The 27,786-nt window shown below is 38.0% G+C and overlaps 3 protein-coding genes and 1 long non-coding RNA gene across 10 annotated transcripts in view; 2 read left to right on the forward strand and 2 right to left on the reverse strand.

Annotated features, from left to right (window-relative positions):
* Nucleotides 1-14,922, forward strand: part of LOC145738367 (GTPase-activating protein-like) — a 44,359-nt gene extending 29,437 nt beyond the window's left edge. Inside the window, 8 exon segments of the mRNA XM_081993187.1 lie at nucleotides 158-365; nucleotides 617-770; nucleotides 5,118-5,293; nucleotides 5,455-5,561; nucleotides 7,651-7,894; nucleotides 9,384-9,665; nucleotides 10,488-10,619; nucleotides 14,832-14,922. Of these exon segments, the coding sequence (XP_081849313.1) occupies nucleotides 158-365; nucleotides 617-770; nucleotides 5,118-5,293; nucleotides 5,455-5,561; nucleotides 7,651-7,894; nucleotides 9,384-9,665; nucleotides 10,488-10,593 (1,277 nt within the window). The 3' untranslated portion in view covers nucleotides 10,594-10,619; nucleotides 14,832-14,922.
* LOC145738368 (uncharacterized) lies at nucleotides 10,669-15,934 on the reverse strand. 3 transcript variants are annotated; one of them, XR_014180736.1, is made up of 4 exons: nucleotides 14,305-14,484; nucleotides 13,343-13,385; nucleotides 12,113-13,292; nucleotides 10,669-11,006 (listed from the first exon to the last, which is right to left on the reverse strand). It is a non-coding gene; the product is annotated as an uncharacterized LOC145738368 (long non-coding RNA). The 3 variants fall into 3 exon arrangements; XR_014180735.1 differs by lacking the exon at nucleotides 10,669-11,006 and adding an exon at nucleotides 15,785-15,934 and having other exon boundaries at nucleotides 11,079-13,292; nucleotides 14,305-14,390; XR_014180734.1 differs by lacking the exon at nucleotides 10,669-11,006 and having other exon boundaries at nucleotides 11,079-13,292.
* LOC145738365 (BPTF-associated chromatin complex component 1) lies at nucleotides 14,624-20,385 on the forward strand. 5 transcript variants are annotated; one of them, XM_081993181.1, is made up of 5 exons: nucleotides 14,624-14,688; nucleotides 16,167-16,249; nucleotides 16,310-16,401; nucleotides 19,916-20,014; nucleotides 20,129-20,385. In XM_081993181.1, exons 2-5 carry the CDS (start codon nucleotides 16,232-16,234, stop codon nucleotides 20,364-20,366), a joined length of 447 nt encoding a protein of 148 aa, XP_081849307.1. In that variant the 5' UTR covers nucleotides 14,624-14,688; nucleotides 16,167-16,231; the 3' UTR covers nucleotides 20,367-20,385. The 5 variants fall into 5 exon arrangements, with proteins under 5 accessions (XP_081849307.1, XP_081849308.1, XP_081849310.1 ...); XM_081993182.1 differs by lacking the exon at nucleotides 16,167-16,249 and having other exon boundaries at nucleotides 14,632-14,772; XM_081993184.1 differs by lacking the exons at nucleotides 14,624-14,688; nucleotides 16,167-16,249 and adding an exon at nucleotides 14,817-14,923.
* A 1,558-nt stretch (nucleotides 20,386-21,943) lies between these two features.
* On the reverse strand, nucleotides 21,944-27,358 carry Peritrophin-A (Peritrophin A). The gene is made up of 4 exons (XM_081993178.1): nucleotides 27,209-27,358; nucleotides 26,459-26,686; nucleotides 23,144-23,338; nucleotides 21,944-22,258 (listed from the first exon to the last, which is right to left on the reverse strand). Exons 1-4 carry the CDS (start codon nucleotides 27,249-27,251, stop codon nucleotides 22,029-22,031), a joined length of 696 nt encoding a protein of 231 aa, XP_081849304.1. The 5' UTR covers nucleotides 27,252-27,358; the 3' UTR covers nucleotides 21,944-22,028.
* Between the last annotated feature and the right edge of the window lie 428 nt (nucleotides 27,359-27,786).

Genomic DNA, 27,786 nt, shown 5'->3' on the forward strand with positions numbered 1-27,786 from the left:
ATTTTTTTATTTTTACAATTTTTTTTTTTTTTCAATTTTTTATTTTTTTAATCTTATTTTTACAATTTTTTTTTTCTTCAAATTTTAATTTTCTTTAGTTTTTTTTTTTCTAAATTTTTTTTTTTTTTTCAATTTTTTTTTTTTTTTTTTTTTTTAGCGAAAAAAAAACCGTGCGAAATCGATCCTACCCGAGTGAAAGACCCGAACGTCATCCAAACCAATCAAAACAACCTGAAACAGTACATTCAGCTAATTTTTGACGATATTACCGCCAGCGCCGTCCACTGTCCGTCTTTAATGTGCCAAATATTCCATAACCTCAAAGAGTGCGCCATCTTGTATTTTCCCAACAACAAGGAAATCAGGTGATTTTTTAATTTTTTTTTTTTATTTTGAATTTTTTTTTAATTTTTTTTTTTGATTTTTTTTGTATTTTTATTTATTTTTTTTTTTTTATTTTATTTTGAATTTTTTTTTATATTTTTTTTTTGATTTTTTTTGTATTTTTATTTATTTTTTTTTTTTTATTTCCTTTTTTTGAATTTTTTATTTTTTTTTAATTTTTCTTATTTTAATTTTTAATTTTTTTCCTTATCTGAGTCGTTTTTCTGCGCAGGTATTCGGTGATTTCCGGTTTTATATTTTTGCGATTTTTCGCGCCCGCCATTTTGGGTCCGCGCCTGTTCGACCTGACCACGCAGGCGATCGACTGTCAAACGAACCGAACGTTGACGCTCATCTCCAAAACGATCCAGTCGCTCGGGAATTTGGTAAGTTTGGCTGAAATTTTGAAATTTTTTGATTCTAACTCGGTTGATTGTGGAGATATCAAAAAACCGACCTCACCAGCGTCTTTTCCCGGAAATTTTAACATAAAATGACGGTTAGATGAACGCTCTAGCTTGAATAGCAACAAAGTTGGTTTTTAGTGTGGAAAAGACACTTTTCGTACACAACTTTTTTGTTTTTCAACTCAGACCCCTCGAGTGACCACTCGTTTTCGACTAATTTGGGGTCGCTGATTTCAATTCTGAAGTCAGATTTCACGTATCCGTCACTCAGTCCGAGTAACTAACAAATTGGTGATTAAAATTTGAAATTTTTGGTTTTTAACTCGGTTAGTTTTTGAGATATCAAAAAACTGACTTCACCAGCGTGTTTTCCGGAAAATTTTAACATAAAATGACGGTTAGATGAACGCTCTAGCTTGAATAGTAAAAAAGTTGGTTTTTAGTGCGGAAAAGACACTTTCCGCCCTAAAACCGTTCGGTAACTTGCTTAGTTTTTTACGTAAACCCCTCGAGTGACCACTCGTTTCCGACTAATTCGGGCACGGGAAATCCATTTCTTATCTCACTTTGACCGTATCTCGCGTCCAGTTCAAGAAACTCGCTAAAAAACGGGTTTTCATTCGAGCGACGCAGAAAAGCTTGTCGTCATTACACTCCCCGTCCCCGAATTAGTGGGAAACGAGTCCAAACTCGATTTTTTTGGAAAAGTCAAAATGGCGTCTCTGGACGCCATTTTGCAATTTCCGCCATTTTGAGTTGAGTTAAGTTGGGCTTGTTTGTACTCGTTTTCGACTAATTCAAAGATGGCGAATCGACCTGTGCTGTCAGAATTGACGTACATGTCACCCAGCTCGAGTTTTTGCAGAATTCGAGGTTAAAAATGTGGTTGTTTAGCTCTAACTCGGTTAGTTTTTGAGATATCGCAAAACCGACCTCACCAGCGTGTTTTCCAGGAAATTTTAACATAAAATGACGGTTAGATGAACGCTCTAGCTTGAATAGCAACAAAGTTGGTTTTTAGTGTGGAAAAGACACTTTTCGTACACAACTTTTTTGTTTTTCAACTCAGACCCCTCGAGTGACCACTCGTTTTCGACTAATTTGGGGTCGCTGATTTCAATTCTGAAGTCAGATTTCACGTATCCGTCACTCAGTCCGAGTAACTAACAAATTGGTGATTAAAATTTGAAATTTTTGGTTTTAACTCGGTTAGTTTTTGAGATATCAAAAAACCGACCTCACCAGCGTCTTTTCCGGGAAATTTTAACATAAAATGACGGTTAGATGAACGCTCTAGCTTGAATAGCAACAAAGTTGGTTTTTAGTGCGGAAAGGACACTTTCCGCACACAATTTTTTTGTTTTTCAACTCAGACCCCTCGAGTGACCACTCGTTTTCGACTAATTTGGGGTCGCTGATTTCAATTCTGAAGTCAGATTTCACGTATCCGTCACTCAGTCCGAGTAACTAACAAATTGGTGATTAAAATTTGAAATTTTTGGTTTTAACTCGGTTAGTTTTTGAGATATCAAAAAACTGACTTCACCAGCGTGTTTTCCGGAAAATTTTAACATAAAATGACGGTTAGATGAACGCTCTAGCTTGAATAGTAAAAAAGTTGGTTTTTAGTGCGGAAAAGACACTTTACGCCCTAAAACCGTTCGGTAACTTGCTTAGTTTTTTACGTAAACCCCTCGAGTGACCACTCGTTTCCGACTAATTCGGGGACGGGGAATCCATTTCCGACCTCGCTTTGACCGTATCTCAGGTCTAGTTCGAGAAACTCGCTAAAAAACGGGTTTTCATTCGAGCGACGCAGAAAAGCTTGTCGTCATTACACTCCCCGTCCCCGAATTAGTGGGAAACGAGTCCAAACTCGATTTTTTCGGAAAAGTCAAAATGGCGTCTCTGGACGCCATTTTGCAATTTCCGCCATTTTGAGTTGAGTTAAGTTGGGCTTGTTTGTACTCGTTTTCGACTAATTCAAAGATGGCGAATCGACCTGTGCTGTCAGAATTGACGTACATGTCACCCAGCTCGAGTTTTTGCAGAATTCGAGGTTAAAAATGTGGTTGTTTAGCTCTAACTCGGTTAGTTTTTGAGATATCGCAAAACCGACCTCAGCAGCGTGTTTTCCAGGAAATTTTAACATAAAATGACGGTTAGATGAACGCTCTAGCTTGAATAGCAACAAAGTTGGTTTTTAGTGCGGAAAGAACACTTTCCGCACACAACTTTTTTGTTTTTCAACTCAGACCCCTCGAGTGACCACTCGTTTTCGACTAATTTGGGGTCGCTGATTTCAATTCTGAAGTCAGATTTCACGTATCCGTCACTCAGTCCGAGTAACTAACAAATTGGTGATTAAAATTTGAAATTTTTGGTTTTAACTCGGTTAGTTTTTGAGATATCAAAAAACTGACTTCACCAGCGTGTTTTCCGGAAAATTTTAACATAAAATGACGGTTAGATGAACGCTCTAGCTTGAATAGCAACAAAGTTGGTTTTTAGTGCGGAAAAGACACTTTCCGCCCTAAAACCGTTCGGTAACTTGCTTAGTTTTTTACGTAAACCCCTCGAGTGACCACTCGTTTCCGACTAATTCGGGGACGGGGAATCCATTTCCGACCTCGCTGTGACCGTATCTCGGGTCCAGTTCGAGAAACTCGCTAAAAAACGGGTTTTCATTCGAGCGACGCAGAAAAGCTTGTCGTCATTACACTCCCCGTCCGCGAATTAGTGGAAAACGAGTCCAAACTCGATTTTTTTGGAAAAGTCAAAATGGCGTCTCTGGACGCCATTTTGCAATTTCCGCCATTTTGAGTTGAGTTAAGTTGGGCTTGTTTGTACTCGTTTTCGACTAATTCAAAGATGGCGAATCGACCTGTGCTGTCAGAATTGACGTACATGTCACCCAGCTCGAGTTTTTGCAGAATTCGAGGTTAAAAATGTGGTTGTTTAGCTCTAACTCGGTTAGTTTTTGAGATATCGCAAAACCGACCTCAGCAGCGTGTTTTCCAGGAAATTTTAACATAAAATGACGGTTAGATGAACGCTCTAGCTTGAATAGCAACAAAGTTGGTTTTTAGTGTAGAAAAGCCACTTTCCTCACCCAACTCGGTTATTTGACTAGATAACCCCATTGAGTTTGTACTCATTTTCGACTAACTTGGGGACGGTCTATCCATCGCAACTATCAAATTTCCAATATTTTATCAACTAATCGACTTGGTCCGAAAATTCAGTGTTTTAACGGTTAATTTGTTAATAAGTCGACTTAGGTGAGAGGTACGTGAATTCTGACCTAAAATTTAGAATCAGCGACCCCAAATTAGTCAAAAACGAGTGGTCTGAGTTAAAAAACAAAATTTTGTGCGGAAAGTGTCTTTTCCGCACTAAAAACCAACTTTCTTGCTATTCATGCTAGAGCGTTCATCTAACCGTCATTTTATGTTAAAATTTCCCGGAAAACACGCTGGTGCAGTCGGTTTTTTGAAATCTCAAAAACTAACCGAGTTAGAGCTAAAAAACCACAATTTTAACCTTGAAATCTGTAAAAACTCGAGCTGGGTGAGAAGTACGTCAATTCTGACAGCACAGGTCGATTCGCCATCTTTGAATTAGTCGAAAACGAGTACAAACAAGCCCAACTTATCTCAACTCAAAATGGCGGAAATTGCAAAATGGCGGCAAGCATTTCTGCGTCACTCGAACGGAAACCCGTTTTTTTTGCGAGTTTCTCGAACTGGACCGGAGATTCGGTCAAAGTAAGGTCGGAAATGGATTTCCCGTCCCCGGATTAGTCGGAAACGAGTGGTCACTCGAGGGGTTTACGTAAAAAACTAAGGGAGTTAGCGAACGTTTTTAAGGCGGAAAGTGCCGTTTCCGCACTAAAAACCCAACTTTCTTGCTATTCATGCTAGAGCGTTCATCTAACCGTCATTTTATGTTAAAATTTCCCGGAAAACACTCTGGTAAAGTCGGTTTTTTGATATCTCCAAAATTAAGCGAGTTAAACCAAAAATTTCAAATTTTACCGATTAATTTGTAATGAACTCGAGCTGGGTGAGAGGTAGATGAATTCTGACCAGAAATTTAGAATCGGCGTCCCCAAATTAGTCGAAAACGAGTGGTCACTCGGGGGGTGCAACTGAAAAAACAACCAAGCAGTTTTCAGTTAAAGATGGCGCTGCCGACGCTTCGGCGCCTCGTAACTCGCTTAGTCGACTAGACAACCCCCCCAAGTTTGTACTCGTTTTCGACTAATTCGGGGACGGGGAATCCATTTCCGCTGTCAGATTTCCAAAAATGTTTTTTTTGGCGCAGGTCAGCTGCCGCTCGTCGCAACAAGTGTGCAAGGAAGAGTACATGGAGTGTCTGTACAAGCAATTTTGCACGGAAACGCACAAAACGGCGATGCGCAAGTTTCTGGAAATCATTTCCGCCAACACGTCCAGTCCGCCCGCCGTCGAAAACGACAAACCCGTCACGCTCAAAGAAGGGTAAGTTGACGTGTACGTCAAACTGTCATTTGTCAAAAAAAAAAATTTTTTTTTTCGTGCTTACGTCGTCAGGGAGGTCACCAGGTAATTGAATGCCGTTTAAACCAAAAAAATCATATTTTTTACGTTTTTTTTTACGTCTGACACCGTTTCTTTTTCAGGTTGATGATCAAACGCGCCCAAGGTCGGAAACGTTTCGGTCGAAAGAATTTCAAGCAGCGCTACTTTAAACTCACCACGGAAAGTTTGAGCTACTCCAAGTGTCGAGGTTAGTTTTTATCAATTTTTTTACGTTTGACGTTTCAAATTTTACTTTTGACACTTTTTATTGTATTTTTTACTTTTGATACTCTGCAGTGTCATTTTTTACTTTTGACATTTCTTGATAGCTCTACGGACAACGAAGATATGATCGTTCAAAGTTTTTTACGTCTGACAATTCAAATTTTACTTTTGACATTTTCTGGTGTATTTTTGACTCTTGACATTTTGTAGTGTCATTTTTTGACTTTTGACATTTTTTAGTGTATTTTTTACTTTTGACACTTTGTAGTGTCATTTTTTACTTTTGACACTTTTTCGTGTTATTTTTTGTCTTTTGACATATTTTTGTGTTATTTTGCTTTCATGTCATTGCTTGATTGCTCTACGGACAACGAAGGTATGATCGATCCAAGTTTTTTACGTTTGACACTTCAAATTTTACTTTTGACATTTTTCAGTGTGTGTTTTGTACTTTTGACACTTTGTTGCGTGATTTTTTGACTTTTGACACTTTTTATTGTATTTTTTACTTTTGACACTTTGTAGTGTCATTTTTTACTTTTATGGCATTTCTTGTTAGCTCTACGGACAACGAAGGTATGACCGATCGAAGTTTTTTACGTTTGACACTTCAAATTTTACTTTTTGCTGAATTTTATAGTTTTGACACTTTGTTGCGTAATTTTTTGACTTTTGACACCTTTTAGTGTCATTTTTTTGACTTGACATTTTTTTTTTGTTATTTTGCTTTTATGACATTTTCTGATAGCTCTACGGACAACGAAGGTATGATCGATCCAAGTTTTTTACGTTTGACACTTCAAATTTTACTTTAGACACTTTTTGCAAAATTTTTTACTTTTGACACTTTGTTGCGTAATTTTTCGCCTTTTGACACTTTGTAGTGTAATTTTTTTACTTTTGACACTTTGTTGGTTAATTTTTTTACTTTTGACACTTTTTAGTGTCATTTTTTTGACTTGACGTTTTTTTTAGTTATTTTGCTTTTATGACATTTTTTGATAGCTCTACGGACAGCGAAGATATGATCGTTTAAAGTTTTTTACGTCTGACAATTCAAATTTTACTTTTGACATTTTCTGGTGTGTTTTTGACTCTTGACACTTTGTAGTGTCATTTTTTGACTTTTTAGTGTATTTTTTACTTTTGACATTTTGTTGGGGTAATTTTTCGACTTTTGACATTTTTTGTGTTTTATTCAGGGTATCTTTTACTTTTTACGTTTGACACTTCAAATTTTACTTTTGACACTTGCAGTATCATTTGTAGTGTCATATATTGACTTTTGACACTTTTTAGTGTATTTTTTACTTTAGACGTTTTCTAGTGTCATTTTTCGAATTTTGACATTTGTAGTGTCATTTATTTACTTTTGACACTTTGTTTGGTAATTTTTTGACTTTTGACAGTTTTTTTATGATATTTATTCCACGGACAACGAAGGTATGATCGATCCAAGTATTTTACGTTTGACACTTTTCAGTGTTTTTTTCGACTTTTTACACTTTTTAGTGTATTTTTTACTTTTGACATCAAATTTAGACTTTTGACACTGGCAAGTGCAATTTTTTACTTTAGACACTTTGCGGTGTCACTTTTTGACAATTTCTTAGTCTTAAGTGTCATTTCTCTAGTTTTGACAATTTTTAGAAACATTTTTTACTTTTGACACTTTAACTGGTTTTTTTTTTACGTTTAACTTCAAATTTTTTACTTTTGAGTGCTACGTTTCATTTTTGGCATTTCAGACTGATTTGTTTTTACTTTTGACACTTTTGAGTGTAATTTTTTCACCGTTGACAGTTTTCGGCTTTTTTTACTTTTGACTGTAATTTTTTTTACGTTTAACGTCGAATTTGTCGTTTTGAGTGCTACTTTTGACGTTTGACACTTTAAAGTGTCGTTTTTCTAATTTTGACACTTGTGGATCATTTTTTTTACTTTTGACGTCAAATTGAGACTCGCATACTTTTTAGTGTCATTTTTGACACTCTAGAATTTTTGACTTTTGACATTTCTGAGCGTTAATTTTTTTTTACTTTTGACACCAAACTCGATTTTCCTTTGTGCAGGCAAAGAGGCGTTGTGCGAAATTCCATTGTCCAACATCCTGGCGGTGGAACGTTTGGCCGAAACGTCGTTCAAAATGAAAAACATGTTTCAAATCGTGCAGCCGGAGAGGGCGCTGTACGTGCAGGCGGCGAATTGCGTCGAGGAAAAGGAATGGGTCGATTTGCTGACGAAAATCTGTCAGACGAACGCGAATCGACTGAAAAAATACCATCCGTCGGCGTTTATTAATGGGGCGTGGCGCTGGTAAGTTTCGACCGATAGGCGAGCGCCGATGGCGCCATCTTGTAGACGATGAAATTTACTACAATTTTCGTTTTTGACTTTTTTTGATCGGTCCACGAACAACGGAGATACGAGCGTTTAAAGTTTTTTTTACGTTTGACACTTGCGGTTTTACTTTTGACTTGAAATTTTGACTTTTTTTACGTTTGACACTGGATTTAGACTTTTACTCTTTTTAATGTCATTTTTGACGCTTTAGGTTGATTTTTTACTTTTGACGTCAAATTTTGACTTTTGACAACTTTTTTTACTCTTCAAACTTTCGAAAATGATCGACCAAGTTATCGATATCGACCAAACTATCGATAGTTGATATAACCATATATTCGGATAGTCTTTGACTAAAGCAATTCGATTTCGACAAAATTATCGATAAACTATCGATATCGACCAAATTATCGATAGTTGAGAAAACCATATATTCGGATAGTCTTTGACTAAAGCAACTCGATTTCGACAAAATTATCGATAAACTATCGATATCGACCAAATTATCGATAGTTGAGAAAACCATATATTCGGATAGTCCTTGACTAAAGCAACTCGATTTCGACAAAATTATCGACGAATTATCGATATCGACCAAATTATCGATAGTTGAGAAAACCATATATTCGGATAGTCTTTGACTAAAGCAAGTTGATTTTGATAAAATTATCGATAAATTATCGATATCGACCAAATTATCGATAGTTGAGAAAACCATATATTCGGATAGTCCTTGACTAAAGCAACTCGATTTCGACAAAATTATCGACGAATTATCGATATCGACCAAATTATCGATAGTTGAGACAACCATAAATTCGGATAGTCTTTGATTAAAGCAACTCGATTTTGACAAAATTATCGACGAATTATCGATATCGACCAAATTATCGATAGTTGAGAAAACCATAAATTCGGATAGTCTTTGACTAAAGCAAGTTGATTTTGATAAAATTATCGATAAATTATCGATATCGACCAAATTATCGATAGTTGAGAAAACCATATATTCGGATAGTCCTTGACTAAAGCAACTCGATTTCGACAAAATTATCGACGAATTATCGATATCGACCAAATTATCGATAGTTGAGACAACCATAAATTCGGATAGTCTTTGATTAAAGCAAATCGATTTTGACAAAATTATCGACGAATTATCGATATCGACCAAATTATCGATACTTGAGAAAACCATACATTCGGATAGTCTTTGACTAAAGCAACTCAAGTTCGACAAAATTATCGACAAATTATCGATATCGACTAAATTATCGATAGTTGAGAAAACCATATATTTGGATAGTCCTTGACTAAAGCAACTCGATTTCGACAAAATTATCGATATCGACCAAATTATCGATAGTTGAAACAACCATAAATTCGGATAGTCTTTGACTAATGCAACTCGATTTCGACAAAATTATCGATATCGACCAAACTATCGATCGTGTTTTCGCAGCTGTCGATCGCCGAACGAGCTGGCGCCGGGCTGTAGCGAGGTGTCGCAGGCGGACACGAACAATTATCACATGTCGCTGGATCCGGAACGCGATTTGCAACGAGTCCACTCGCTGATTATCGCCCATTTACCGCACTTGGAGCGGTACATTCAAATGTTGGAGGTGCGCGATCCCGCCATCTGCGCCATCTTGAAGCGATTGCGGGAAGTGACGTTCGAGATCGAGTACCAGCATCGGATCTACAAGCGGACGGTCGATCGCAACATCAAATACGGCAGTTTGTAAGTATGTGGTACCACCTTGGAAAGTCGATATTTTGACATTTTAACCCCGGAAATGGGTTCCTTGACCCCAAATTAGTCGAAAACGAGTACAAACTCGACCATGCTACGACCAAAATTGTGGATGGTACCACCCTATTTTGAGTGGTACCACTTTAACAAAAAATGTTAATTTGACAAGTTTTGCTTGAAAAAATTAGTTTTCAACCACTTTGCAACATTGTTTCAGTTTAAACTGTTTGGTACCACTTTGGAACCCAGTGGTACCACCTCGAAAGTAAACATTTTGACATTTTAACCCCAGAAACGGGTTCCTTGACCCCGAATTAGTCGAAAACGAGTACAAACTCGACCATGCTACGATGGAAATTGTGGATGGTTCCAATTTGGTTTAAATGGTACCACTTGACCCGGAAACCCAACTTTCTTATTTCTAGCGCTAGAAACGTCATCTCAAATTCGTTTTATGTTAATTTTTACCAGAAAACACGCTGGTAAGGTCAGTTTTGCGATACCTTTAAGTTTCATGGAAATTCCAGTTCAAAATCAAGTTTCTCGAACTGGGTACTAGGTACCGCCAAACTGACTGTGGAAACGGTTTTCCTGACCCCGAATTAGTCGAAAACGAGTACAAACTTCGTATGTTTATCACAAAAAATAACAAAGTTACCATTTAGCGCGACGTTTCGACCCTCAAAACCCAACTTTCTTATTTCTAGCGCTAGAAACGTCATCTCAAATTCGTTTTATGTTAATTTTTACCAGAAAACATCCTGGTAAGGTCAGTTTTGCTTTAGCACAATTTTTTTTTGGTGTTTTCAGGGCGGCACCGATCGGCGACGACAACTATTTGTTGGCGTCGCGCATGCACCTCGATCCGTCGGTGATGCTGCGCGGTATCACCACCACCGAATCGACGGTCAATTGACATTTCTGACGGGGCAGACGTGACAGGTAGAGTCCATTTTGATTATTATATTTACCCCCCCCCCTTCCCCCGATAGATTCTCAATTCCAAGACTGGTTTTTACGAAAACATTTCTAGTTAAGCGAAACGTAGTTGATTAACGGTTGCTCTCGAATGTTTGCGGACGATACGTCTATTACAATAAAAATTAAAAAAAAAAATGACATCTGTCAAAAAAAATTCAAATTTTTTTATTTTTTGACAGCTGCCAATTTTCCCTTAAAAAAATCGCATTACGTTGGCAAAATTTGCCGGGATATTTATGACGGCTGTCAAAGTCGAATCTGTAAAAAAAAATGACATTTTTGACAACAATTTTTTTAATGTCAAAATTTAAAAAATAAATAAATTTGACAGACAGCTGTCAATTTTGCCTTAAAAAAATCGCATTACGTTGGCAAAATTTGCCGGGATATTTTTGACGGCTGTCAAAGTCGAATCTGTCAAAAAAAAAAAAAGAATTGACTTTTTGACAACCATTTTTTTTATGTCAAAATTTAAGAAAAAAAAATTGATAGCTGTCAAAGTCGAATCTGTCAAAAAAAAAAATTTTACGTTTTTGACAATTTTTTTTTTCAAAATTTTTTTTTGACAGCTGTCTGTGTTGAATCTGTCAACAAAAAAAATGACATTTTTGACAACCATTTTTTTATGTCAATATTTTTTTTGACAGCTGTCAGTTTTGCCTTAAAAAAATCGCATTTCGTTGGCAAAATTGGCCGTGATGGTTTTGACGGCTGTCAAAGTCGAATCTGTCAAAAAAATAAAAAATTGACATTTTTGACAGCAATTTTTTTTATGTCAAAATTTAAGAAAAAAAAATTGATAGCTGTCGAAGTCGAATCTGTCAAAAAAAAAAAAATGACATTTTTGACAACAATTTTTTTAATGTCAAAATTTAAAAAATAAATAAATTTGACAGCTGTCAATTTTGCCTTAAAAAAATCGCATTACGTTGGCAAAATTTGCCGGGATATTTTTGACGGCTGTCAAAGTCGAATCTGTCAAAAAAAAAAAAAAGAATTGACTTTTTGACAACCATTATTTTTATGTCAAAATTTAAGAAAAAAAAATTGATAGCTGTCAAAGTCGAATCTGTCAAAAAAAAAAATTTTACGTTTTTGACAATTTTTTTTTTTTAAATTTTTATTTGACAGCTGTCTGTGTTGAATCTGTCAAAAAAAAAATGACATTTTTGACAACCATTTGTTTATGTCAATATTTTTTTTGACAGCTGTCAGTTTTGCCTTAAAAAAATCGCATTTTGTTGGCAAAATTGGCCGTGATGGTTTTGACAGCTGTCAAAGTCGAATCTGTCAAAAAAATAAAAAATTGACATTTTTGACAGCAATTTTTTTTGTCAAAATTTAAGAAAAACAAAATTTGATAGCTGTCAAAGTCAAATCTGCCAAAAAAAATTTTTTGGCAACCATTTTTTTTGCCAAATTTTTATTTTTTTTTTGACAGCTGTCAATTTTGCCTTAAAAATCGCATTTTGTTGGCAAAATTTGCCGGGATATTTTTGACAGCTGTCAAAGTCGAATCTGTCAAAAAAAAAATTGACATTTTTGACAACTATTTTTTTATGTCAAAATTTAAGAAAAAAAAATTTGATAGCTGTCAAAGTCAAATCTGTCAAATTTTTTTTTTTCAAAATTTTTAAATTTTTTTTTGACAGCTGTGTTGAATCTGTTAAAAAAAAATGACATTTTTGACAACCATTTTTTTTTGTCAATTTTTTTTTTGACAGCTGTCAGTTTTGCCTTAAAAAAATCGCATTTCGTTGGCAAAATTGGCCGTGATGGTTTTGACAGCTGTCAAAGTCGAATCTGTCAAAAAAATAAAAAATTGACATTTTTGACAGCATTTTTTTTTTTTTCAAATTTTTTACTTTTGACAGCTGTCAAACTGTCAAAAATGGTAATAAAGCAATTACTACTATACAGGGTGACGCGGCAATTTTCGTGCATGTACATACTGTACATTTTTTTTAGGTTAGATTAACGGAAACCTAACCTAACCTTAAATTAGCGTTATTTTTGTATTTTTATTAATTAATTTTAGAAATTAATCGCTTTTTATACAAATGCGCGCAAAACAGCTTTAAGTTAATTAAATTAAATTGAATAAATAAATAAAATAAATAAAAAGAAAAATTTTTTTTTTTTGTATTTTGTAAATAATTATTTTTTCCCCTTTTTCATTAATACATTTTTTTTTTGTTAAATGAAATAAATAAATAAAAAAAATTAATTAATTAAAAAGAGGACAAAAATAATTATTTACAAGATACAAAAAAAAATAAAAATTTTTGTTTGTATTTTGTAAATAGATATTTTATTCCTCTTTTTAATTAATTAATCAATTAATTTTTTTTTTGTACTGATTTTGTCGTTTTAATAATTAATTTGCATTTAATGCGTGTTTTTTATCTTTTTTTTTTAATTCTTTAATTATTTTTTTTATTAATTAACTTATTAATTAATTATTATTAAATTATTGTTTTTTTTTAGTTATTATTAAAGTGTTTTTTTTTTTGTCGATAATTGTACTTTTTTTTTTTTTTGTTCTCCTTGAAACCTTGTAGAACCTTTTAGAACTTGCTGGAACTTTGTAGAACATTCTAGAGTCTTCTGGAACATTCTAGAAGCTTTCCATACCTTCTAGAATTCTTCTGAACCAGTAGAATCTTGACAAAACTCATAGAAACCTTGTAGAACATTTTAGAACTTGCTGGAACCGTTTAGAACTGTCTAAAAGAAAAAAATTAATTAAATTTTAAAATTACTATGGAAAGAGGATCGAAAGCGAGAGTTACGGGCTGTCAAAGTGACAACTGTCAATTTTGACCAGGCACCCTTTAACTGTCAATAACTCGGTTAGTTGACGTTTTTTGCACAAATTTGTTACTTGACAGTTTGTAGAGGACACCCGGGGCTACAATCTGTCAAAAAAGCCAACTCGCCAACTGTCAAATTAACCGAGTTACGGACTGTCAAAGTGACAAGTTCCGAGTCTATAGAGTGTCAACTTGACCACCCTGTAACTCGGTTACTCTACCATCTACAGGGTGGTTCGACATATCAATTTAAAGCTTTTTCAGTTCTCTTTCAATCACCCGGTATAGTGTTTGCAGGGAAAATGTCACCTAAGGGAGTTATTGAAGGAAATAAGCAGGGAATATCCAAAAAGGGTCAAATTCGCTTGAGGCAATAATGCCACTCTAAAGGCAACCTAGCATAGCAAGAGGGAATAAGGGTAAGGGAAAATGATCCTTCCTTATCTTTTTTTGTCCCTTTGCATTGAAAAAAGACTGAACCACCCTTAGAAAATTGGAAAAACCCTTAAAAACCACTCGGAGAGGGTTTTTGCTTAAATTTTGATTTTTTTTGCTTTTAAAACTGTCAAACCAGCCTTAGCAACCCTCTTTACAGCTTTTCCTGTCAAACTTAACCTAATTTTTGGCCAAAAATGTGGTTAATTTGGTGTTCCGTTAAGGGCGAGTTGAGTGGTTGGTTTTTAAGGGATTTTAGTGGTTTTGGGCCCTAAAACAGTCAAACAAGCCAGAACAACCTTCCTCCCAGCTTTCCCTGGTGAAAAAACGGGATTTTCAGGGAAAATCAGGGATTTCTGACTTGGTAAACATGGGGCTGTACTGGTGTAGGGACTTACCTGGTTCGGGGGGGTCGCTGCAAACGCCTGGGCAGCTCGGGGGGGTCCTTCCCACGTTAAACCACACACCCACGCACCGAAATTCACTGGAAAAACCGTAAAAACTGTAATTTAACAAGATTTTCTGTATAATTTCCACTTTCGGCACAATTTGAGGTTAGAAAGTCCGGTTTGACAGTTCCCCCTACCAGAGTGACACTAATGACAGCCCGACTGTCATTCTGGAAGTTGACGGGTCGTCTCACTCTAACTCGCACGCAACAATGTGACAGACAGAGATGGACGTACATTAGTTGACATGCGTCAAACATTCTAACCTCAATTTTACGCCCCAAACTAAGTTTGTTGTTTAAACCATTTCCCGGGGCTTGGAAAGGGCATTTTAAGGGTTTTAGAGCAGTTTTCCGGCCGGAAAAAACGGTTTTAGCGATCGAATTTACCCCCTAAAACATGAGTTCAGCCAGTAAAGTGCGCTAAAACCGCCCAAATTGTGAGGTTAGATTACCGATTAGTGTGTTTGGTTGCAGGTTGGGGGGATTTGCACCCTTCCCGGTCACTTTTCCCACAAACTGGACTATCCTACCATGCAGTTACATCCTAAACCACTCTTCCCAATCGGGTAAGTAACCTTTTACCGGGAAAAATTAGGTTAAGTTAGCCTAAAGTGTTGGAAAGTGCCGGTCGAAGACCGGAGGTGCTTTGTTAGTGTTTTTCTTGACTTTTTAACCTTCAAACACCTTCAGCAAGCTTGTCCACAGCTTTTCCTGGTTAATTTAACCTCATTTTTGGTCCAGAAAGTGGTTAATTTGGTGTGCGGTTAAGTGTTGGTGGATTGAAGGTTTTTTAGTGTGTTTTAGTGTTTTTTTGACTTTTTTCTCCTTTAACCACCTTCAGCAAGCCTTAATCACCACGGCCACAGCTTGTCCTGTCAATTTTAACCTCATTTTTTGCCTGGAAAGTGGTTAATTTGGTGTTCGGTAAAGGGAGAGTCGAGTGAAGGTTTTTGAAGGGATTTTAGGGTTTTTTCACTTTTTTTTGTCTTTACAACTGTCAAACAAGCTTTAACAACCTTCCTCACTGCTTTTCCTGTCAAATTTACCTTAATTTTTGGTGAAAAAAGGGGTTAATCTAGTGTTAGGTTAAGGGAGAGTCGAGTGAGTGGTTTTGAAGGGTTTTTAGTGTTTTTTTTAGCTTTTTTTGTCTTTAAAACTGTCAAACAAGCCTTAGCAACCCTCTTTACAGCTTTTCCTGTCAAACTTAACCTCATTTTTGGCCAAAAATGTGGTTAATTTGGTGTTCGGTTGAGGGCGAGTCAAGTGGTTGGTTTTTAAGGGATTTTAGTGGTTTTGGGCCCTAAAACAGTCAAACAAGCCAGAACAACCTTCCTCCCAGCTTTCCCTGGTGAAAAAACGGGATTTTCAGGGAAAATCAGGGATTTCTGACTTGGTAAACATGGGGCTGTACTGGTGTAGGGACTTACCTGGTTCGGGGGGGTCGCTGCAAACGCCTGGGCAGCTCGGGGGGGTCCTTCCCACGTTAAACCACACACCCACGCACCGAAATTCACTGGAAAAACCGTAAAAACTGTAATTTAACAAGATTTTCTGTATAATTTCCACTTTCGGCACAATTTGAGGTTAGAAAGTCCGGTTTGACAGTTCCCCCTACCAGAGTGACACTAATGACAGCCCGACTGTCATTCTGGAAGTTGACGGGTCGTTTCACTCTAACTCGCACGCAACAATGTGACAGACAGAGATGGACGTACATTAGTTGACATGCGTCAAGCATTCTAACCTCAATTTCACTCCCAAACTAAGTTTGTTGTTTAAACTATTTCCCAGGCTTGGAAAGAGCATTTAAAGGGTTTTAGAGCAGTTTTCCGGCCGGAAAAACGGTTTTAGCGATCGAATTTACCCCCTAAAACATGAGTTCAGCCAGTAAAGTGCGCTAAAACCGCCCAAATTGTGAGGTTAGATTACCGATTAGTGTGTTTGGTTTGCAGGTTGGGGAGATTTTCACCGCTGCCGGGCAGGCTTTCAACAAACTGGGCGATCTTACCATGCAATTGCATCCGAATTCAGAGTCCCCTACCGGGTGAGTACCTTTTTGCCGGGAAAAATTAGGTTAAGTTTGGCTAAAGTGGTGGAAAGTGCTGGTCGAGACCTGCAAGTGGTTGTTTAGTGTTTTTCGGTGTTTTTCTTGACTTTTCAGCCCTAAAACACCTTCAATAACCCTCAACTAGCTTGCCCACAGCTTTTCCTGTTAAAATTAACCTAATTTTTGGTGAAAAAAGTGGTTAATTTGGTGTTCGAGTGAGTGGTTTTGAAGGGTTTTTAGTGGTTTTTCCACGTTTTTTGTCTTTAAAACTGTCAAACCAGCATTAGCAACCTTCCTGACAGCTTTTCCTGTCAAATTTAACCTAATTTTTGGTTGTCAAAGTTGTCATTTTGACAGCCTCCAACTCTGTTATTCTGACAGTTACATAATGATTTAATATACCATTCGAAAGCCCTTTCAATCCTCTGTCGATCACTTTCCCTAGTAATTTTCTGAAAAATGTCAAATAACCGCGTTATTGACAGTTAAAGAGTGACTAGCGAGAATTAAAAAATAATTAGTCTTAATATGACAGTTGTCACTTTGACAGCTTATAAGTCGGTTATTTTGTCAGTTAGCGCGTTTTTTTGACAGATTATAGCTCAGAGTGTCCTCTACAAACTGTCAAATGACAAGTTTGTCCAAAAAACGTCAACTAACCAAGTTATTGACAGTTGAAGGGTGGCTTGACAAAATTAACTGTAATTATGTCATTTTGACAGTTGCGTCATTCCAGTTTTGACTAAATTATTGCTTTTTTAATTGCCTTTTGATTACCATGGAATGTCAGTAGTGTCAACTGTCAAAATAACATCAAATTTGGACAATAAGTGTAACTTTGCACTAAAATGTTGTTGCCAATTTGATTGCTCGTATTTCTGTCATTTTGACAGTTATGTCATTCCAGTTTTGACTGAATTACAGCTCTTTTAATTGCCTTTTGACTACCATAGAATGTCAGTAGTGTCAACTGTCAAAATAACGTCATAATTTGACAATAAAGACAAAATTGCATTTTTTTGTTGTCACTCGACTTGGTTCAATTTGACAGCTCGTAATTCTGTCATTTTGACAGTTAAGTTATTCCAATTTTGACAGAATTGTAGCCCTTTTAATTGTATTTTGACTACCATAGAATGTCAATAGTGTCAACTGTCAAAATACCGTCATAATTTGACAATAAAGACAACATTGCATTTTTTTGATGTCACTCGACTTGGTTCACTTTGACAGCTCGTAATTCTGTCATTTTGACAGTTACGTCATTCCAGTTTTGACTAAATTACAGCTCTTTTAATTGCCTTTTGACTACCATATAATGTCAATAGTGTCAATTGTCAAAATACCGTCATAATTTGACAATAAAGACAACATTGCATTTTTTGGTTTCACTCGACTTGGTTCACTTTGACAGCTCGTAATTCTGTCATTTTGACAGTTATGTCATTCCAGTTTTGACTGAATTATAGCTTTTTTAATTGCCTTTTGACTACCATAGAATGTCAATAGTGTCAATTGTCAAAATAACGTCATAATTTGACAATAAAGACAACATTGCATTTTTTTGATGTCGTTCGACTTGGTTCACTTTGACTGCTCGTAATTCTGTCATTTTGACAGTTACGTCATTCCAGTTTTGACTAAATTATAGCCCTCTTAATTGTCTTTTGACTACCATAGAATGTCAATAGTGTCAACTGTCAAAATAACGTCAAAATTTGACAATAAAGACAACATTGCATTTTTTGGTTTCACTCGACTTGGTTCAGTTTGACAGCACGTAATTCTGTCATTTTGACAGTTACGTCATTCCAGTTTTGACAGAATTACAGCTTTTTTAATTGTCTTTTGACTACCAAGGAATGTCATTAGTGTCAACTGTCAAAATAACGTCAAAATTTGACAATAAAGGTAAGTGCACTAAAATGTTGTTGCTAATTTGATAGCTCGTAATTCTGTCATTTTGACAGTTACGTCATTCCAGTTTTGACTAAATTATAGCCCTCTTAATTGTCTTTTGACTACCATAGAATGTCAATAGTGTCAACTGTCAAAATAACGTCAAAATTTGACAATAAAGACAACATTGCATTTTTTGGTTTCACTCGACTTGGTTTACTTTGACAGCTCGTAATTCTGTCATTTTGACAGTTACGTCATTCCAATTTTGACAGAATTATAGCTCTTTTAATTGTCTTTTGACTACCATAGATTGTCAATAGTGTCAACTGTCAAAATAACGTCAAAATTTGACAATAAAGGTAAGTGCACTAAAATGTTGTTGCTAATTTGATAGCTCGTAATTCTGTCATTTTGACAGTTACGTCATTCCAGTTTTGACTAAATTATAGCTTTTTTAGTTGTCTTTTGACTACCGTAGAATGTCAATAGTGTCAATTGTCAAAATAACGTCAAAATTTGACAATAAAGACAACATTGAATTTTTTTGGTGTCACTCTACTTGGTTTACTTTGACAGCTCGTAATTCTGTCATTTTGACAGTTACGTCATTCCAATTTTGACAGAATTATAGCTCTTTTAATTGTCTTTTGACTACCATAGATTGTCAATAGTGTCAACTGTCAAAATATCGTCAAAATTGGACAATATAGGTAATTTTGCACTAAAATGTTGGTGCTACTTTGATAGCTCGTATTTCTGTTATTTTGACAGTTACGTCATTCCAGTTTTTTCACCCTAAAGTGTCAAAATGACAAAGTTTCGAACTGTCAAAGTTTGACACGTTTTTACTAATTTCCATGTGAAAACTCTCTAATTGTTAGCATTTGCTGTAGGTCCCTAATATTACTAAATGACACTTTTGACAGCTGACAGATTGCGCCAACTGTCAAACCGAACCCGGCTTGATGGTACTCGTTTTCGACTAATTCGGGGACGGGGAATCCAACGGTAAAGTCAGTTTGACAGTAGCTGTCACCCAGTTTGAGAAAATTGACGTAGCTCGGTCACGTGGCCAGATATCGAAAAAATAACCCCACCACTCGATTCTACGTCCCCGAATTAGTCAAAATCGACACTTCACTCGTTTTGTTCCGTTACGTAATAACAAAGTTCCTAAATGTCACTTTTGACAGCTGACAGATTGCGCCAACTGTCAAATTGCCCCGGCTTGATGGTACTCGTTTTCGACTAATTCGGGGACGGGGAATCCAACGGTACAGTCAGTTTGACAGTAGCTGTCACCCAGTTCGAGAAAATTGACGTAGCTCGGTCACGTGGGCAGTTATCGAAAAATTGACCCCACCACTGGATTCTACGTCACCGAATTAGTCGAAATCGACACTTCACTCGTTTCGTTCCGTTACGTAATAACAAAGTTGCTAAATGTCACTTTTGACAGCTGACAGATCGCGCCAACTGTCAAACTGACCCCGGCTTGATGGTACTCGTTTTCGACTAATTCGGGGTCAGGGAATCCATTGCAACTGTCATTTTGACAGTAACTGTCACCCAGTTCGAGAAAATTCAAAATTGTTTCGTTTTTCTTCAGAAAATGGACGGACGAAGAGATCGAAATGCTCCGTCAGGTGGTTAAACAATTTTCCGATGGACTGAATCAAATCAGCGAACACATCAAATATCGTACAGTGTAAGTGTCATAAATGGTGACATTTGACAGCAAAATCGCGTCAGTTGTCAAAATGTGTTTTTTTTTTTGGCAGCTGTCAAAAGTGACGGTTTTTTTTCTTCAAATTTTTGACAGATCCCAGATCAGGACGGCGCTGAAAAAGAAAGCGTTCGAGGATGCGGGGTTGCCGGTGCGTCCAGTGAACGCGGTCGCGGCGCCGTTGCCAAATCTACCCACTCAGTCGGCGCAGCTGATGAAGCAGGAGGTGACGTTGAACATGCTCAACGCCGCCGAATCCGAAGTGGACGTGGAAGGTTTGCACGAGGAAGTCAAATTGGAATTTGACGGCAGCAACGAGGAAGTGTCCACTTAAGTAAATTTTTTCTTAAAAATATATTTTTTTTTTTTTTTCCCTAATTGTAGTTGCAACTCGGTTAGTTGAGGAGATATCGCAAATCTGACCCCACCGGGGTGTTTTCTGGTAAAAATTAGCATAGAATGAATTTGAGATGACGTTTCTAGCTTTAGAAATAAGAAAGTTGGGTTTTCGGGCCGAAACGTCGCGTCGTTTGGTAACTTTTTTATTTTCTATGATAACCATACCGAGTTTGTACTCGTTTTCGACTAATTTGGGGTCGCTGATTCCATTTCTATTATCAAAATTTACATACCACTTAACCTGGTGGAATTCTTGACAATATAGCCGTTTAAACGCTCATTTTTGGGTCTAACTCTGTTAGTTTAAGAGGTATCTCAAAACTGACTTCACCAGCGTGTTTCCCGGAAAAAATTAGCATAGAATGAATTTGAGATGACGTTTCTAGCGTTCGAAATAAGAAAGTTGGGTTTCCGGGTCGAAACGTCGCGTCATTTGGTAACTTTGTTATTTTTTATGATAACCATACGAAGTTTGTACTCGTTTTCGACTAATTTGGGGTCGCTGATTCCGAATCCGCACTCAAAATTCACCTACTTTCTTCTCTTTTCTCATTTTTTACGATTTTTTACTTAAAATATAGTCATTTTGGTTGTAACTCGGTTAGTTTAGGAGGTATCAAAAAACTGACTTTACCAACGTGTTTTCTGGTAAAAATTAGCATAGAATGGATTTGAGATGACGTTTCTAGCTTTAGCAACAAAAAAGTTGGGTTTCCGGGCCGAGCTGCTCGCGCAGCTGATAACTTTCTTAGTTTTTCACTTAGACCCCTGAAGTTACATCTCGTTTTCGACTAATTTGGGGTCGCCGATTCCGAATCCGCACACCAAATTTACCTACTTTCTTCTCTTATCCTATTTTCTACGATTTTTTACTTAAAATCAGGCACTTTTGGCCGTAACTCAGTTAGTTTAGGAGATATCAAAAAACTGACTTCACCGGCGTGTTTTCTGGTAAAAATTAGCATAGAATGAATTTGAGATGACGTTTCTAGCGCTAGAAATAAGAAAGTTGGGTTTTCGGGTCGAAACGTCGCGTCGTTTGGTAACTTTTTTATTTTCTATGATAACCATACGAAGTTTGTACTCGTTTTCGACTAATTCGGGGTCGCTGATTCCATTTCTATTATCAAAATTTACGTACCACTTAACCTGGTGGAGTTCTTGACAATTCAGCCGTTTAAACCTCATTTTTTGGTCTAACTCGGTTAGTTTAAGAGATATCGCAAATCTGACCTCACCGGGGTGTTTCCTGGAAAAAATTAGCATAGAATGAATTTGAGATGACGTTTCTAGCGCTAGAAATAAGAAAGTTGGGTTTTCGGGTCGAAACGTCGCGTCGTTTGGTAACTTTTTTATTTTCTATGATAAGCATACCGAGTTTGTACTCGTTTTCGACTAATTTGGGGTCAAGGAATCCATTTTTTGAGTCACTTTTCCAATATCTTTCACCTATTTCGAGAAACTGGTACTGTGAACCTTGTCAACGGTTGGAAAGCAATAAAACTACTTCAGTCTAACGGTGGCAACTCAGTTTATTACAAATTTTCTTAAAACACTAAAATTATATTTTTTTAAAAATTTTAGTGAATTTTGCGCACTATTTTCGTACGGCGTTGTAGCATTGAGGCACATTTTCGGGTTCCTCGCAGGTCAACGTTTTCTCGTCCACCACTTTGCCCTCGCCGCACGTGATCAGGCGCGGGTGACCGTTGACGCACGTGATCAGCCGGTGACAGTCGCCGGGCACGGCGAAACGCGGATACGGCCAGAAACGGGCCGCCGGACTGCCGGACGGCACTTTGGTCGGACACTTGAAGCCCACGACGGCTGAAAAAATCGAAAAAAAATTAGTAAAATGTCAAAAAAAAAATCGAGTTGGGTGAGAGATACCGTAAAACTGACCCCACCGTTGGATTTCCCGACCCCAAATTGGTCGAAAATGAGTATAATCTTGATTTTTTAAATTTTGACCGCCATCTTGGATTTTCTCCCATCCAGTGACAGTTAGAGTAAAACTGACAGTTGCAATGGATTCCCTGACCCCAAATTAGTCGAAAATGAGTATAATCTTGATTTTTTAAATTTTGGCCGCCATCTTGGATTTTCTCCCTTCCAGTGACAGTTAGAGTGAAACTGACAGTTGCAATGGATTCCCTGACCCCAAATTAGTCGAAAATGAGTATAATCTTGATTTTTTTAATTTTGGCCGCCATCTTGGATTTTCTCCCATCCAGTGACAGTTAGAGTGAAACTGACAGTTGCAATGGATTCCCTGACCCCAAATTAGTCGAAAATGAGTATAATCTTGATTTTTTTAATTTTGGCCGCCATCTTGAATTTTCTCCCTTCCAGTGACAGTTAGAGTAAAACTGACAGTTGCAATGGATTCCCCGACCCCAAATTAGTCGAAAACGAGTACAAACTCGAGGGGTGTAAGTGGATCGATATTAAAGTTGTGTGCGGAAAGTGTCTTTCGCACACTAAAAACCAACTTTCTTGCTTTTTAAGCTAGAACGTCCGTCTAACCGTCATTTTATGCTAAAATTTTCCAGAAAAGCCACCGGCGCACTCGGTTTTACGATATCTCTAAAACTAACCGAGTTTCACTTTAAAAAACACATTTGAGGCCGCCATTTTGAATTTTCTGTCAAAAAACCATGTTGCACCTCATTTTAAAGGGAATTTTCGGTAGATTCCAACAAAACTACTCACCTTCAGGATTGCACGTTTCCAGCAACAAATCGGGCCAATTACAGCCGTGGATTTTCTCGTCGTAGACCAATCCGGGTTCGCACGCTTGCGCGTGCGGCACACCGTGCGCACACTTGATGTAATTGGTCGAACAGTGGTCACTATCGGGGTAAATACCGAATTGGTACTCGCAACCCGGTGAACTGATTGGAGTCACTGAAAAAAGGTTAAAAAATGAAAATCGTTAAATTTTCACTTTTTTTTTCGAAGTTTCTCGAACTGGGTGACAGCTACTGTCAAACTGACGTAAAAAATGGATTCCCCGACCCCAAATTAGTCGAAAACGAGTACAAACTTCGTATGGTTATCATAAAAAATAACAAAGTTACCAAACGACGCGACGTTTCGACCCGAAAACCCAACTTTCTTATTTCTAGCGCTAGAAACGTCATCTCAAATTCATTCTATGCTAATTTTTTCCGGGAAACACGCTGGTGAAGTCAGTTTTGAGATACCTCTTAAACTAACCGAGTTAGACCAAAAAATGAGCGTTTAAACGGCTATATTGTCAAGAATTCCACCAGGATAAGTGGTACGTAAATTTTGATAATAGAAATGGAATCAGCGACCCCAAATTAGCCGAAAACGAGTACAAACTTCGTATGGTTATCATAAAAAATAACAAAGTTACCAAACGACGCGACGTTTCGACCCGGAAACCCAACTTTCTTATTTCTAGCGCTAGAAACGTCATCTCAAATTCATTCTATGCTAATTTCTTCCAGGAAACACGCTGGTTCGGTCAGATTTGAGATATCTCTTAAACTAACCGAGTGAGACAAAAAAATGAGCTTATAAACGGCTGAATTGTCAAGAACTCAACCAGGTTAAGTGGTACGTAAATTTTGATAGCGGAATTGAAATCAGCGACCCCAAATTAGTCGAAAACGAGCCCAAACTCCATATGGTTATCATAGAAAATAACAAAGTTACCAAACGACGCGACGTTTCGGCCCGGAAACCCAACTTTCTTATTTCTAGCGCTAGAAACGTCATCTCAAATTCATTCTATGCTAATTTCTTCCAGGAAACACGCTGGTTCGGTCAGATTTGCGATATCTCCCCAACTGACCGAGTTGGAGCAAAAAACCGATCAACTAACAAAAAACGTTACAAATTACTATTTCTCTCTGCTAATACTGGCTAGTTTATGAACTTATGAAAGGGATTAAGTAATCGCAAATTCAAACGAGGTTAGATTGTCCACAATTACTTTTCACCCAAATAGTTGGACCACGCCCAAGACTAGATTTGAATTAATGTCGCATTTTACATAACCCGGTTCCGGTTAATTACTTTTACAGCGTTGTTAGCTTTCAAGGTTGCTTGTTTGACGCTTTTTTGTTTTCTCTTTAGACTGTATGATGTTTATCTGGGTTTTTTCCGTTAAAACGTTCAGTTACGCGAAAATGAACGTCACCGTTGAATTCCCCGTCCCCGATTTAGTAAAAATTGACCGCTCACTCGTTTGTTTAGCTGGAAGTTGACGGTTTGCCGCAAATTGGCCGTAGGGTCATAACCCTACGGCCAATTTGAAATTTGTTATAAAAAAATCGAGTGAGTGTTGGTTTTCGACTAATTTAGGGATGAGGAATTCATTTCCGCTGTCAGTTTTCTGATAGCTCTAACCCAAACCAAGAAATTTGCACTTAACCAGTCCTGGGTAAGAGTTAGGCAAAAACTGACAATTTCATTGAATTCCCCATCCTCGATTTAGTATAAAATGACTCTTTACTCGATTGTTTAGCTAAAAGTTGACAGTTTGCCGCAAATTGGCCGTAGGGTCATGACCCTACGGCCAATTCGCAATTTGCGGTATACAATCGAGCTTGGACTCGTTTTTTACTAATTCGGGGACAGGGAATTCATTCCCGTTGTCGCTTTTTGGCCATCTCTTACCCAGCTCGAGAAACTTGACTGTATTCAGACTTGGCTGCGATTTAGGCAAAAACTGATTTTACCACTGTACTCCCCACCCCCCAATTAGTAGAAAACGACCCTTCACTTGACTGTCTGTCTTAAAATTTACAATAGGCCGTAGGGTCATGACCCTACGGCCAATCCGTAATTTGTCACAAAAAATCGAGTGAGGGTTGGTTTTCGACTAATTCGGGGTCGAGGAATCCATTCCCGCTTTCGGTTTTCTGTTATCTCCAACCCCGGCCGAGAAACTTCACTTAAAACCCACTTTGGTGGGAGCTACAGGAAAACTAATATCACCACTGAATTCCCCATCCCCAAATTAGTAAAAAACCACCCTTTAATCGGTTCATTCTTTAAAACTAAGGGGTTTGCCGCAAATTGGCCGTAGGGGTCACCCCCTACGGCCAATAAGAAAATTACGGTAAAAACTCGAGTGAGGGCTCGTTTTCGACTAATTCGGGGTCAGGGAATCCATTCCCGCTGTCGTTTTCCTGTTATCTCCAACCCCGGCCGAGAAACTTCACTTAAAACCCACTTTGGTGGGAGCTACAGGAAAACTAATATCACCACTGAATTCCCCATCCCCAAATTAGTAAAAAACCACCCTTTAATCGGTTCATTCTTTAAAACTAAGGGGTTTGCCGCAAATTGGCCGTAGGGGTCACCCCCTACGGCCAATAAGAAAATTACGGTAAAAACTCGAGTGAGGGCTCGTTTTCGACTAATTCGGGGTCAGGGAATCCATTCCCGCTGTCGTTTTCCTGTTATCTCCAACCCCGGCCGAGAAACTTCACTTAAAACCCACTTTGGTGGGAGCTACAGGAAAACTAATATCACCACTGAATTCCCCATCCCCAAATTAGTAAAAAACCACCCTTTAATCGGTTCATTCTTTAAAACTAAGGGGTTTGCCGCAAATTGGCCGTAGGGGTCACCCCCTACGGCCAATAAGAAAATTACGGTAAAAACTCGAGTGAGGGCTCGTTTTCGACTAATTCGGGGTCGGGGAATTCATTCCCGCTTTCGGTTTCCTGTTATCTCCAACCCCGGCCGAAAAACTTAAGTTAAAACCCACTTTGGTGGGAGCTACAAGAAAACTAAAATCACCACTGAATTCCCCATCCCCAAATTAGTAAAAAACCACCCTTTAATCGGTTCATTCTTTAAAACTAAGGGGTTTGCCGCAAACTGGCCGTAGGGGTCACCCCCTACGGGGCGGCTCTTGCCGCCATTTTGACTTGAGATTGCCCAGGCTTTATGGTACTCGTTTTCGACTAATTTGGGGTCAGGGAATCCATTTCCGCTGTCAGAATGACAGCAACTGTCACCCAGTTCGAGTAATTTGTTACTTACGGTCGGCTTTTCGTTCTGCGCACTGCGCCGCCCAGTTGTAATTGCAGTGATTGTGCACCGCACCTTTCCCATCGAATAGCAGGCCGTTTTCGCACGTTTCCACCGTCAAAGTGCCGTTGGTGCACAGGAAAAAGTGATTGCACGACTCTGGGTGCGCGTACGCTTGCACGCCATGTTGCTCGGGACATTCGGGCGCGTCCTGCACTAAAACGCTGCCTGCGGAGGCCGCTGAAATCGATCGAAACGTCGCGTGTCAGTCCGAGCTACTTGATTGTGCAGAAAACGAGGGGAAAAACGGATTATTTTGGCGGGAAATGAGGGGAAATTGACGGGGGAAAGGTGAGGGGCCGTATGGGTGGTGGGTGGGGGAAAAATTAATTTTTCTCTCCTTGGGGTGCGTTTTACGGGAAAAGTGTTGGGGGAGGAAAAGTGAGCCCTTGAATCGCCCCACCTTTGCCCAAAAAAATCAACTCGATATCTTTCACCGTTTCGGAGATATTGCCCGAAAACCATCTTCAGTGCCACTCGACCAAAATCAGGACAAAATTTTCGAATTTTTTTTTTTTTTTTTTTTAAAGCAAAAGTGCTTTAAAAAACCGAATATACAGGGTGTGTCCAGGTTGGCAGGGGCACACCCTGTATATTTCACCAAAAAAAAAAAAAAAAATTTTTTATTTTTTGGTAATTTTCCAGTGTTGCCACATTGCCAAATTGTGGCAAAAAATCAGAAAAAAACCAGAAAAAACTCACCAGAAAAGCACAAAATCGCACCGACTAGAACCAGGGCCGCCATATTGTAAACTGGTACTGACGCAGGCAGGTGGTACCGTAAATGGTACCGCCCGATCACTTTCACTCGGATCGAGAAACCAACGGTAAACTTGACCTGATTTATAATTTTTTTTTTGAACGCCGCCATTTTGTTTGTTTTGACAGTTGGCCGACCTGTCAATATACCGTTGGAAAGCCCGTTTCGTGCTCTTTCGATCCGCTTCAGTGACATTTTTCCGTCAAACGTCAAATAAGCGAGTTAATCAAGGTCAAAGTGTCACGTGTCACTTTGTGGGTGGGGGCGCCTTTGGCGCCCTCTAGCTGCCCAACGGTGCAACCAAATGCGGCAAATTGTCATATTTTCGGAAAGCTGACGGTCCGGACTATCTGTCAGATTCGGTGTCATTTTGACGTCAAACGTCACGTGAGCGAGTTGTATGAGGTTAAAGCGCCACGTGTCACGCGAGTCACTTTAAAGTGGTTTTTTGACACTTTTGACACTTTGACCTTGAATAACTCGCTTATTTGACACTTGACGTCAAAATGTCACTGAATCA

This window comes from Ips typographus, linkage group LG15, assembly GCF_016097725.1.
Source record: "Ips typographus isolate SLU linkage group LG15, UJ_Ityp_2.0, whole genome shotgun sequence".
NCBI classification, from domain to species: Eukaryota; Metazoa; Arthropoda; class Insecta; order Coleoptera; family Curculionidae; genus Ips; species Ips typographus.